The following is a 12,695-nucleotide window of genomic DNA, read 5'->3' on the forward strand; positions in this document are numbered from 1 at the left end:
CTTTTGGGAGTTCTCATGTCTTCTAGACAACTTTTCAATGAGCGTTTTGCTGTATCCATGGCTTATAGCAATATTTTGGATATGATTGAGCTCCGTTTCGAGCGCTTTTTTTGTAGAGGAGTGCGTATGAGCCCTTCTCACTAATCTGTAAATAGAACGAAGCGATTCTAAAAATAGAACCACACCGGGTAAAAAAGGTTAGAAGGGTTTCTTTTATTTTATCAATGTTTTCAGAAAAAGTAGGAACATGCAATATAGAAATGGGATTTCTGCACAATCTGAAAAAGAATATGACATCTAATATTATTGCAAAGGTCCGCTTTTAGCATAGCAGGTTGAAAAGCCATGCGACCGGGATAATTGGTCCCACCTGGCATTGGGGCTATAAACAGCCGGGGAGAACAAAGGGATAGCGTCTCCATTTATGAGTACACGTCAATGTGTTTGCCACGTGTTGCTCGGTTTGAGAAATGTAAACAAGGGACGGACGCGACTGTAAGCTACATCGTCGGGAGGAGGGCGAACGTCTTTGGAAGTTCCCAGGGGAAAAGCAGGACCTGATTGGTCGCAAGTGGTCGCCATGAAACTCTTTAAATTGTAAGAGTGGCGAGAGGAACGGGGAGAAGGACGAGAGACCAGATACGTGGTAGTCTCTGACACTTAGGAAGCCCGTGAGGTGTAGAGAGAGTGTTCTCCTCTTAGGAATTCCTCTGAGAAGGGTTAGTGTAGAGACCGGACGGCCACACGGTTGAGCCAACTCTGCAAACCGACCGGAGTTTCCCCAGAGTCTAATAGTCCCCAACAGACAAGCTTTTACGTGAGACACCACACCTTTGTTGCATAGTGTGTGTAATGTTGTCAAACTTGTATATCCTGTAAATATTTGTTTTGTAAATAAACTGTAAATATTCTCTGGACTGAGTGTGGAGGTGTACCTTTCTAAGAACCAACGTACGGACATTCTCGGGTCGTAAGAACCAACTCGAGACAGATCATCGTAAAGATCTTAGCAGATTACATAAGGATCTTCACTATTATTATATTGAAAGTAGTACAGAAATCCATTTCTAAAATTAACAAATTTCATAAACTAACCTCAATTGGATGGGTAGATTCCACAAAATGATATTCGTCTTGCTCCAGTGTGCTAAAACTTGAACCTGAAAACGATTCTTGGCTATCACGTTGTTCTACGCTAATTTCGTCAGTTTGCCACGGTTCTTGAGAATTTTCTACTAATTGAAGATGTGGAGCAGAAAGATTTAAAGGCAATGCATTATACATTTTCAGAATTTAAAAGCAATCTGCCAATGAAGAAATACAACAGTAATTTATCCTTGTATTTCCAGAAACAAGACATGATTTTGTTTCATTTGTTGTTAACATCAACTTATGCTATAAAGATATCTTAATTTTCCTTTTTTTTAGCCTTTACGATGGCACTGCTTTATGTATTCCATAAGAAGTTTATGATAAAATGGATGCATATTTTCTGAAAAATATTGAAAGTTTATTTTTTTAAAAAATTTATAAAATAAATTTTAATGTAATAAATAATTTACGTATCATTTAAATAAAGTATTTTTATTATATTAAGAACAAAAAAACGCAGGCAAAGATATGGTAGAATCTACAGTAGTTATTATCCAAATAAAAACATCTCAGATGTAAAAAAATTGTGCCAAGTAAAATATTATGACATGTTAGATAACAGTCAAATGTTTTCTTACGAGTTTTTCTTCAATAAAGATAATCTTGGCACTTCAAAGTAAAATGTAAAAAACATTAATACAGGTAACTTGACTACTACTTCAAAACACCAAGCTTATCTTTATGAAAGAAAAATTCCTAAGAAAAAATTTGACTGTTATCTAAATTGTCATAATTTTTTACTTGGCACAATTGTTTTACATCTCAGAGGTTATGTTTGGATATAAATTGTCTTTGGTTAATGATTGTGTTATTACATCAGGACCTAAGACAATGACTTAACAGTTTAGTTGGCACTTGATGACACAATAGTTCCCAACTGAATGCTTTCAATATGCTGTTAGTAAAACTGTTATAAAAAGTTTTAATTGACAAAAATTTGAGCATTTGTTATTCTAGATAGCATTTTGAATAAAAATCATTCATTTCAATCCGATTTAATCCTTATAAGCATGAAATTAAGTGATAAAGGTAAAATAACTCTATGAGGAACCCAGTAAACTTTGACCTATTAATCAGGAAGTTTCGCCAGCACCTCACTAATTAATAACAAAAAAGGCTTAAGTTTAAAATTTGAGTTTTCTACACCCAGTAGTTTTTTCTTTAGGAGTATCTAAAGTGCCAGATGAAGAAAAGAATAAGAAAATACAGCTTTTTTGGTTATTTTTTGCACTTTTTGATTGTTATATTTTGGCAATCCTTTTATAGAAAAACCTGAAATTTTGCACACTACTTAAGAAAACAACTACATTTCAAATGAGACATTCAGAATTACTATAGGCATTTTGGGCAGTGAAATCAACCCCCAAAAATTGGCAACTTGATTCTTGTATATATAGTCAGCCATTGATTTTTTTATTTGGTGTGGAGTCACTGCAGTAACTCTTGATAACCTTGAATATTGTTATTAGTCCAGGGCTTCCCAAACTGCGCCGCGGCGCTATCCTAGGGGAGTCGTGAGACGAAACCCACAGGTCGCCTGCACGCGACATAATGAGTGACTGTGCAGCGCATGCATCTCATCATCCTGTTCCTCCATTTTCCCGCTCTTTCGTTTAGTCTTTTGTTTTCGTCGATTACAAGCGTTGATAAATCAGTGTTTTGATTTCAAGTCTGTTGTATTTAATTTACACATCGTAAAATGAATAACTTTATTCAAATAAATAGAAAATGTGTCGAAGACTCAGGAAAGAGTACAAAGAAAACTGTAAAAATACGAAAAAAGTACAGAAAATGTGATGACCAATATTTAGATTTTGGATTTATTTACATTAGCAAAGGAAATGTGGAACTATCTCAATGTGTTGTTTGTCATAAGGTGCCAGCAGCCGAAAGTATGCTTCCTAATAAATTGAAACATCATTTAGAAACAACTCAGTAATTTACAAGGAAAACTGCGAGATTTTTTTCTAAGAAAATTGCGAGAGCTGAAAAATCAGTCAACATCCTTGTTTTCCAGAGCTTCTATTCCCTCCAAAGCACTGCTCGCCTCTTACAAAGTCGCTCACCGTATTGCCAAATGCAAAAAACCACACATGATTGCTGAAGATCTTATTTTACCTGCAGTGATATCAAGGATGATTGGAGAATCGGTGGCTAAAGAAATAAAAAATATTCGTCTTTTTAACAAGATGATTAGTCGTCACATTCATGACATAGATGAAAACATTAATGAGCAAATCCTGGAAAAACTTTCTGGTTTATTTGCCATTTAACGGAATGAAGCAACAGACAGTAATAATGACGCTCAATTAATATGTTACGTGTGGTACATGGAAAAAACAATGTATGTGAGGATTGTTATTTTGCAAAGAAATGACTGATACTGGGAAGGCTAGTGATTTGTTTGCGATCATAGATTAACACATGGAAGAAAATAACATTCAATGGGAGAACTATGTCAGTGTGTACACAGATGGAGGTCGTGCAATGTCATAGTAGTATGGAGGACTTCAAGCTCTCATTAAAACCAAGGCTCCAAATGCAAAATGGACACATTGCGTCATACATAGGGAGGCCCTGGCTATAAAAAATATTTCACCTGAATTAAATCTTGTGATGGATATAATTATTAAAGTGGTAAACTTTATAAAAACAAGACCCGTGAAAGCAAGATTTTTCCAAAAGCTTTGTGAAGATTTGGATGCCTAGCATACATCTTTACTTTATTACTGTAACTCTCATTGATTGTAGAGAAATAACGTACTCTCTCGAGTATACAAATTAAAAAATGAGTTGTACACGTATTTATTGATCGAATCGCATCATGACGCAGAAAAGTTTAAAGATACTGACTTCTTAATAAAACTGGCGTATCTTTGTGACATATTTGAGAAATTAAATGTCCTTAATAAATCTCTGCAGGGAAATGAAACATATTTACTGCAACTGGCTGATAAAATTGCAGCATTTAAAAAGAAGTTGCTGTTGTGGAAAAGACAAATAGAAGAGGAGCAAGGAAATGCTGACTGTTTCCTGTTTTAAATGGCTTTCTGCAAGAAAAATTTATTCAAAATTTGGGGCCAAGTTCGCAATTGATATTTATCCAACACTTATCAACATTAAGCACCCATTTTGATACATATTTTCCAAAAAATCTAGATCAATACGATTGGATTAGAGACCCATTCCAATTGACCCCACCCCATCTACACTTTCAACAATCGATGAAGAACAGCTGTTAGAACTATCTTGTGATACGAGCCTAAAACTATGATTCGATAAAGAAAATCTATTTGAATTTTGGAGCAATATATCCCAAGAATATCCTACTATCAGTACTACAGCTTTAAAGGCTCTTTTACTGTTTGCTACGTCGTACTTGAGTGAAACTGGCTTTTCTGCAGTTGCATTAATCAAGTCAAAATACAGGTCACAAATAAATTTAGAAAAAGAAATGAGAGTAGAGATTTCAAAAATTCAGCTCCAATTTGAGAAGTTATGCTTAGAAAACCAAGCTCATCCTTCTCATTAATTGTACCGTTATGTTTTCTAATAAATAATAATTATTAAGATTCTATATTCTTTGGAGTTTTCTTTGAATAATAAAGTAATTTTAATGTCTGCTAGAGCTACGCAGGTATCTTTTTTCAGAAGGGCGTTGCAAAACATTACAGCCTGTAAAGGAAGTCGCAGTATAAAAAAGATTGGAAACCCCTGTATTAGTCAATATTAAAGAATTAGCATATCTCAAAACATGTAAGATATACAGTACAGTGGAACCTCGCTTAACAACCATAATTCATTCCAGAACCTTACTCGTAATGCGAAACACTCGTTAAGCAAAACAATTTTTCCCCATAGAAATTAATGTATAATATGATAATACGTTCCATGCCGAAAAAATACTCTAATACCATATTTACTTTCGTATAAGACGAGGTTTTTATTCATTTTTCACTGCTTCAAAAACCTAGGTCATCCTATATGGATGTGCAATGGATCCTTTGCATTTTTGCAATAAGTTTGTGAACCGTGTATAGTTCATAGCAGAATGCTATCAAGGTCAAGGTGAATGTCGCTTTTAAAGAGATGATCCGAAAATAGGTGGTCACTTAGCAATGATTACAAATGTAGTTATTTCATATTTGTTAAATTGGCATTTTTAATATATATTTGTACATTTTCAATCATTAAAAATAAATTTTTTCCTGTCACATGTATTATAATCTTTTGGTTTTGCTACATGGGTATTAGGTGCATGGAAAAGCAGTCTAAGCTGATATCAGTCATTCAGGAAATACTGCATTTTAATTGACTTGATGAATCAGAGGACGATTCTTTGTGGAGTAAGAGTGAAAAAGCGGAAAATTGTAACAAAGCTTCAAAAAGCGAGTTTGAGTAGACAAAAGGTGATAGTGCTAAGAAAACATGGTTATTTGCCTTAATATGTGCATTTGATGATAATTTATTTGTGATTAAATGAAATAAAATTAGAATTGTATTAATAAATCTAATTTTGTTTATTTTTGATCTTTAAAGTGATATCTCGTCTGTACGCGATATTGTCTTATATGCGAGTAAATACGGTATTTTACACATAATGTTTATTCAAAGAAAATTATACAATATACATTGTTAAGGAGCGTGAATCATCATCATCTTTTTCTTCTAGTATGGAATGGGAATGAACCAACCTGGAATGTGAATTCGATTTGTAGAAAACAAAAAAAATCACAGATAATAGCATGATGGAGCATGTGCACAATCCAGACTTCCCCTCTCCTGGTCACTCGTTATGCGAAACTTCACTCGTTAAACGAGTCACTTTTTCAATTTTTAAAAAATTGATTTGTTTGTTATGCGAGGGGCTTATTAAGCAAGGTTCCACTGTATTTATAAAACTTTGTAATCAGAATTCAGTTATAATTATCATCATTAGGCAAAGAGATACATTTAAGCTGTCTATTTGCATTATCAGCCCCAATATGTGGTTGATAATATACAATTCTGATAAGTCTTAATCAATGTTTTAAATGTTAAACAATTATCATTTTAATCATTATTGTTTACATTACAGTGGTTTAAACTGGTGGCATTTCCTACATCAATTATACACGAATTGCTGTTAAAGATTATCATGCAACATAGCAAGTAAACAGTACTGGATGAATTATGATTAATTAATAATAATAATAAATCTTCATGTTAAGACAAAAAATGTAAACATCTTTGATAATATCAATCAATAAAATCATAATTTTTGCAAAGCTACTTACCAAGCTTAATGTTATTGGTTAATCTTTATTATCAGTATAAATGAGCTCCAATATAATAACATTCCTCTATTATATTAATAAAGGAAAACAATAATCTATGATTTAATTAAACTTCAAATAAACAATATAAAATTTCAATATGATAGCATTTTAGAATTGGTTAGTCCATTCTCAGTTTTTAATATAAGCAAATATTTTCCAATTTTTCTTTAAATTACAGTATCTCTATTTAAATGGGATTTTAATACTTTATAAATGATTTAAAAATTATAAACAAGATTTTCATAAACACTCTTAAGATCATTAGCTCCTCCTTCCGGTTGACTTAATCTATTGATAGCCTGGCAAACTCTCATAGAAACCGACCCTTAATTGTCATCCACGCACAAATGTGCATGCCCGTCATAACGGATCTCGGCTTACGGGAATTTGATTTATTTAAATATTCACATTCCATTTTGAAGCATTCCGTCAGATTTCACCCGAAGAAGAACTGCTCAAAAGTTTGAAAGCATTTGTGATGAACTGTAATTTCATGAAGTACACCGGTAACAGGTTTGTAACAAAGTGATGATTTTTGAAATACTAGTATTTACATGCTTTTAAACATCTGTTTGATATGTTACCATTATATTGATGTGCATGTTTATACAGTAAAACCACATTGCATTTTATTTAAAAACAAAAACAATCATAAAACAAAACATAGGAAAAAAATAGTTTTGGGAAATTATTGAAAACTTTAGATAAGAAGAATTTAATGATTATTATTCTTTGAAATATATGATAAAACATTACAATATATTTAAAACACTAATTCTTGATAAAGAAATCTTTGACATTTGTTCTGTGCAAACTTTACATCTCAATTGAAAGTATGATTTTTCAAAGCTTAGAATGCTTTCATGATCACCATCACTTATGTTATGCACATAAAGAAAAAATTTTACTTCATCAACACTTCATGCACCTTAGTAAAGTTCTACACAACTTTAGGTTCACTATATTCTTCTTCTCCTACTTTCCCATCCACATTTCCAGATGCCAGGAGGCTCTTGTGCAAGAGCATCTATATAAAAATATACATAAATCTCAAACTTGCAGAAAACTAATTTCTGATTGTTTAGGATCAGTATGTGAAAGTAGGTTTTTACCAGCATCCTAAATGTTGCAATTTTGTATTAGAAGGAGTTGCTAGAGTAGGGAATTCTATTTTGTTTTGCTTAAAAATCTCCAACCTGTGCCTAGCTGTATTGATCGTTACTCTGCTGAAACAGAAATGATCTCAATCTTAGTTTTGATGCTGAATTCAATAAATTCCTGAATAAAATGTCACAATAATACTTTGCATTCATTGTATTATCTGTAAATTCCAATTGTCTGACTTCATTCCACTCCATACAGTCCCAAACCATCTTGTTTTCATCACTGTGCTTTGATGCAAGAAAGTAACATTCAAACTTTACATTGCTTCCTCGAAACTTTTCCTAGGCTGTCAGATTTAGACTGAATATTGATTCATCACACCAAATTATGTTTTTCAAAAATAATTCAAGTTTCTTTTATAATGCTCTAAAGCAAACTGATACCTATCTTTCTTGTGCTGCTTTGTGAGATTTGGCTTCAGTTTCACAATCCCACCAATTAAAACTAACAGCTAAATTTGAACTACGAAGGTCAGTTAGCCTGACGATGCCTAAAGGGCATCGTCAGACTAACTTTAAACACAGATGAAAACATTTGCTTTCTTGTAGTTTCTTTCTGCTGGATATTGATTATACATGAAGTTTATTAATCTATTAATTATATCTGTTATTTTTCTTTTCCATCCTCTTCTCAGCATTACAATTCTGTGTGTCTTATATTTTTTCTTATTAGGTTAGCAACTGCTGAGTTAGCAATTCCAGTTGAGTGTTCAATCTGCCAATAATTTTTCCATTCTTGATGTAAATCAGTGGTTCCAAAACTTATTATGCCCACAGACCCCTTCTCATAGTAAAAACCTGACAATGAACCCCAAGTGAAATAACTCTATACAACTGCATTATAGCAAAATTTCAAATTTAACTTTGATGTCTTGGATGGTGAATGGTGATGTAAAAACAAAATATAAATAAAACATTTTTATATTTAAAGTAGTATTTATTCAAATTATAAATTTTGTTTTAAAATACAAAAGCACATTATTTTTTAATGAGATGAGTGAATCTGATGGGGTGATATGAGATTATTTATGTTCGGCTCGATGTTTCTCAGTAACATTCGCAAGTCTCCATGAGTACTAATTTGCAGTCAATTTCTTTTTTTCGCGATGAGGTTCATAACTGCACTAAATCCATGCTTTACTAAATAGGAAGACAGGAAAGCAATCAACAGCTTCTGTACAGTGGCCCATAATGCAGGATATAAAATTGGTATGTTTTCGTAACCAGAATTTGTGGTATCCTTGTTCAAACATTGGTTTCAGCTCCTCATTTGTGGATAATTCAATAAGTTTCTCCTGTATTAGTATGGCTTCACCTGAGTTTGTGGGTCTACTTGCAAAAGAGTCCAACACCCAATCAGGGATGCCCAAGTGAAGAATATCTTCAAATCTTTGGATGAGGTCAGAATGAAGAGCCGTTAAGTGTTGACAATAAACAAGCAAATCATTTCATTTTTGCAATTTTGAAACGTTTGGAAACTGTGAGCATTCTCCTCTCCCCAAGTTTTGTTTGTATAAAAAAAGTTTTGCAACAAATGCAGATATTATACTTTTAGTTTTGATTAAATTTAATTGATCACTTTGTAACTTCAAATTGGTTTTGTTAAATTTGGCAAATAAGTCAGTCATATATGCTATGTCATTTATTGAATTAATTAAATTGAGCCGCAAATCATTGTCTTTGCTGTCCAGGAATTCCAACACTGAATCAAAGAGTGCATAAAATCGATCCAAACACGCACCTTTAGATAACCAACTTATAATCGTCATCATTTCCTAAGCAAAGTTGAGCATATAATCTCTCATTTAAGGCATTCCTTTTGATTTTATTAACTGCCCGAATGACATAATCTAGTGAGCCATGCAAGCGTTCACTAAGGTTTTTGGCGAATAAATGGTTTCGGTGAATGACACAATGTACAGATAATATATTCAGTTTAGCTTGTTTCAAGTATGCCAGAAAGTCTTGGTGTCATCCTACAATTGCCGGAGCACCATCAGTAGCAACAGAAAGGATATTACTCAAGGGTATATCTTTTGTATCGAAAAATGTTTTTAATTCATTAAATATTGTTTCACCTTCTGTATCAGTTTCTAAACATTTGGCAAATATCAATTCTTGGAAAATATTCTCATCTTTTACAAATCTTACATAAGCTAAAAGTAATGCTTCGTTTCCTGGCAAAGTTGCCTCGTTAAGCTGTATAGAGAATTCAGATGTTTTTAAGTACTCACATTTTCTATGGACTGAGCCATTTTGTCAATCCTTCTTTGCACCATATTATTACTCAGTGGAATTCTTCTTATAATATCGGAAGCTGGTTTATGTAGCACGGTGCATATTACCTCACTTACAGCTGATAGAATGAGTTCTTCACCAATGGTGTGTGGCTTTCCGGACTTTGCAATCAGTAAAGAAATGTTATAAGAAGCACACAGTCCATCGTCGTTTCGCTCAGATGTTGTCACAAAGACTTGTTTCAATGACGGTGTTTTCAAATATTTTTCTTTGATTGTTTTAAAAAAAGTTAAATCTATCTTTTTTGTCACTATGGACTTTTGTCGAATGTTCCTTAAGCTTAGAAGGTTTCATTGATTTGTTTGACAAAGTTTTATTGCATATAAGGCACATACGTAAAGTACTATTTATTGGTAATGGAATAAACCCATATTTTAAATATTCAACACTATATTGTCTGCATTTTTTCTTTGGCTCACTCATATTATCTGTAAAAAAAACACACAAATTTTTAAAATACAAGAAAATAGAACAAATTATTTCTTTGCAAAAAACCATTACATCATCAACTGCCATAAATAACTGGGCTATAAACGATTAAAGATTATAAATAAATTTGGCACTTGACGTAGGCGTTAGGCGCCATCTCTTATTAAAATTAATAATTATAATAATTTAAATAAATTTAGATTAAACTGAAAGAAAAGAATCTGCCCGAAGTGGGACTTGAACCCGCAACTCCTGCTTACCGTGCAGTCGCGTTGCCAGTTACGCTACTCGTTTATAGCCCAATTATTTACGGCAGTTGATGATGTAATGGATTAATATTATCGGGTTTGACGAGTGTTTATTTGCAAAAAACCACTATTTATTCATAAAAACTTCTGTTTCTTGTTTTTTGCAAAGAAATAATTTATTTTAATTTGAAAATGCAATAATACTACAAAGTAACAATCGAATCAATTAATTATTTAAGATAAAAGGATAAAATTTTAAGTAATAATGAATAAATAATAAAATAAAATAATGGTAAATATTATATAATAAAACTATTAAATAAATTAACTTTAACAAAAGTATTGTGCTTGTAATCTATTCTATTTCATCGACTTCTACGGCTTTCTTTGACTCCGCCGTCCCCTTTTCCCTTTCTCAAGTCTGGTGCACTGCCCTGTCCTTCCATCTGCTCTGGGATCTTGACCAAGAATGGCTCTTCCGTTGGCAGTTTTGCCTTAGGCTTCCTCCTTTCTTTTGTTTTCTCCAAAATTCAGAGAAACGATAATCCCCTTATCTTTTTGTTCTACCAAGAGTTCTGGGAAGAAATAATCCCTCCTTAATGCAATAAGAGTTAATAAAGAAGTTTCTAGAAGGAAGTTATGACAAAAAGGAAAGACTAGAATATAAAGAAAATATAAAATATAACTAAAATACATATAACATGGCTCACGGCCACAGTATAATTTTACTTATGAATTTAATATACGAGAAGATATCAAATGTGTTCAAAAATACTTACATAACATACTCTATCTTCATAACAATAAAAAAATTATACAACTTTCTGTTCAAAACTTGGAAAATTTGTTGTATGCAGTTCACATCACGCACAAAACAGAATTAAATTGTTGATTAGATGCACAACTTGTCTAGTGTCATATTTTAGACAGATTATTGCATGTTGCGGCGAGATTCCATTCATTTTCAAACCTGCATAGATAGGCGGCCGCAGTTGGCTAGACTCTAGTGTTACCACCCATCCGGTTTTCACCCGGACAGTCTGGGAATTGAGTCACTGTCCAAGTGAACTATTAATTTTGTCCAGAAATTTCGTGGAAATTGTGAAACTGAAACAAAGTTCTTGCAAATATTGTCATAAATTTACACCATTTGAACAATGAAAGACCTCACACTCACTGAAACTCATCTGCCATTCTGCTGTGTTACTCTGTTTTTGCTGACGAGTGATGCGCAACCTGCTTCTCAATCTTTTTTTCTGCTTGTATGTTACTCCTACGCAAGTCCCTAACTGTAAGTGATTTAGAACCTGCATGCACGTTATTCTTCGCATTATAAAATGACATTGTGCATGTGTCGGAACTTCTGTTCGAACAAACCTGACCTGCCGTCCGGGTCAGTGATTTTGTAAAGGTGGCAACACTACTCGACTCTCGCTGTGCGATGCTTGTCATTACTTGTATTTTGTGTTTTATGTACGTACCTATATACTTATACAGTATTTTACTCAGAATGTAAAAATGGCTACCAATTTATTTATTGCTATTTATTTTTAACTATCATAATAATGAAAATGGGTCACAATTATTTTACTTTATATTAAACTTTTCGCAGACCCCTGACATTATCCACACACCCCCAAATTAATTTTAATTTGTCACAGACCCCCAAAGTGGTACCAAGGACCCCTGGAGGTCCATAGGAACTACTTTGGGAACCACTGATGTAAATCAACAACCAATTTTCTCTGCATCAACATACTTTGGCATATTCTTGAATTTAAAGTTAATCTGATATTTAGGTTAGTATCAGAACTGTTTGTATTACATTTCATACTATTACATTTATGCTTGATTTATTGTTCTTAATTTATATATTTGTTTATATTATAATCTTTGTCCAATTAATTATTTTGCATACCTTTTTCATATATTCCTTCTACTTTTGTTTAATTTAAATCAATTATTAACTAAGTTATTTAAAATATTTATGACCAAAATATTATCACATTTTCAACAATTTCTTTCATTTAACAGCTAAAATACTTAAAACAATCACCACAATTAACTTTTATTTTGCTGCTAATGCC

General features: G+C 32.7%; 1 protein-coding gene across 2 annotated transcripts in view; it reads right to left on the reverse strand.

Annotated features, from left to right (window-relative positions):
• LOC136976934 (kelch-like protein 20) overlaps window positions 1-12,695 on the reverse strand; it is a 62,175-nt gene that overhangs the window by 44,410 nt on the left and 5,070 nt on the right. The window contains exons 1-2 of one of the 2 annotated variants that reach the window (XM_067272323.1): window positions 6,429-6,471; window positions 1,096-1,492 (exon numbers count right to left, since the gene is read on the reverse strand). In XM_067272323.1, the coding sequence (XP_067128424.1) occupies window positions 1,096-1,284 (189 nt within the window). In that variant the 5' untranslated portion in view covers window positions 1,285-1,492; window positions 6,429-6,471. Of the gene's footprint in view, window positions 1-1,095; window positions 1,493-6,428; window positions 6,472-12,695 lie in introns of those variants that run through there. The other variant, XM_067272322.1, reaches the window with a different exon arrangement.

The sequence above is a fragment of the Centruroides vittatus genome, unplaced genomic scaffold (genome assembly GCF_030686945.1).
Source record: "Centruroides vittatus isolate TY-2023 unplaced genomic scaffold, ASM3068694v2 contig_436, whole genome shotgun sequence".
Classification (NCBI taxonomy): Eukaryota; Metazoa; Arthropoda; class Arachnida; order Scorpiones; family Buthidae; genus Centruroides; species Centruroides vittatus.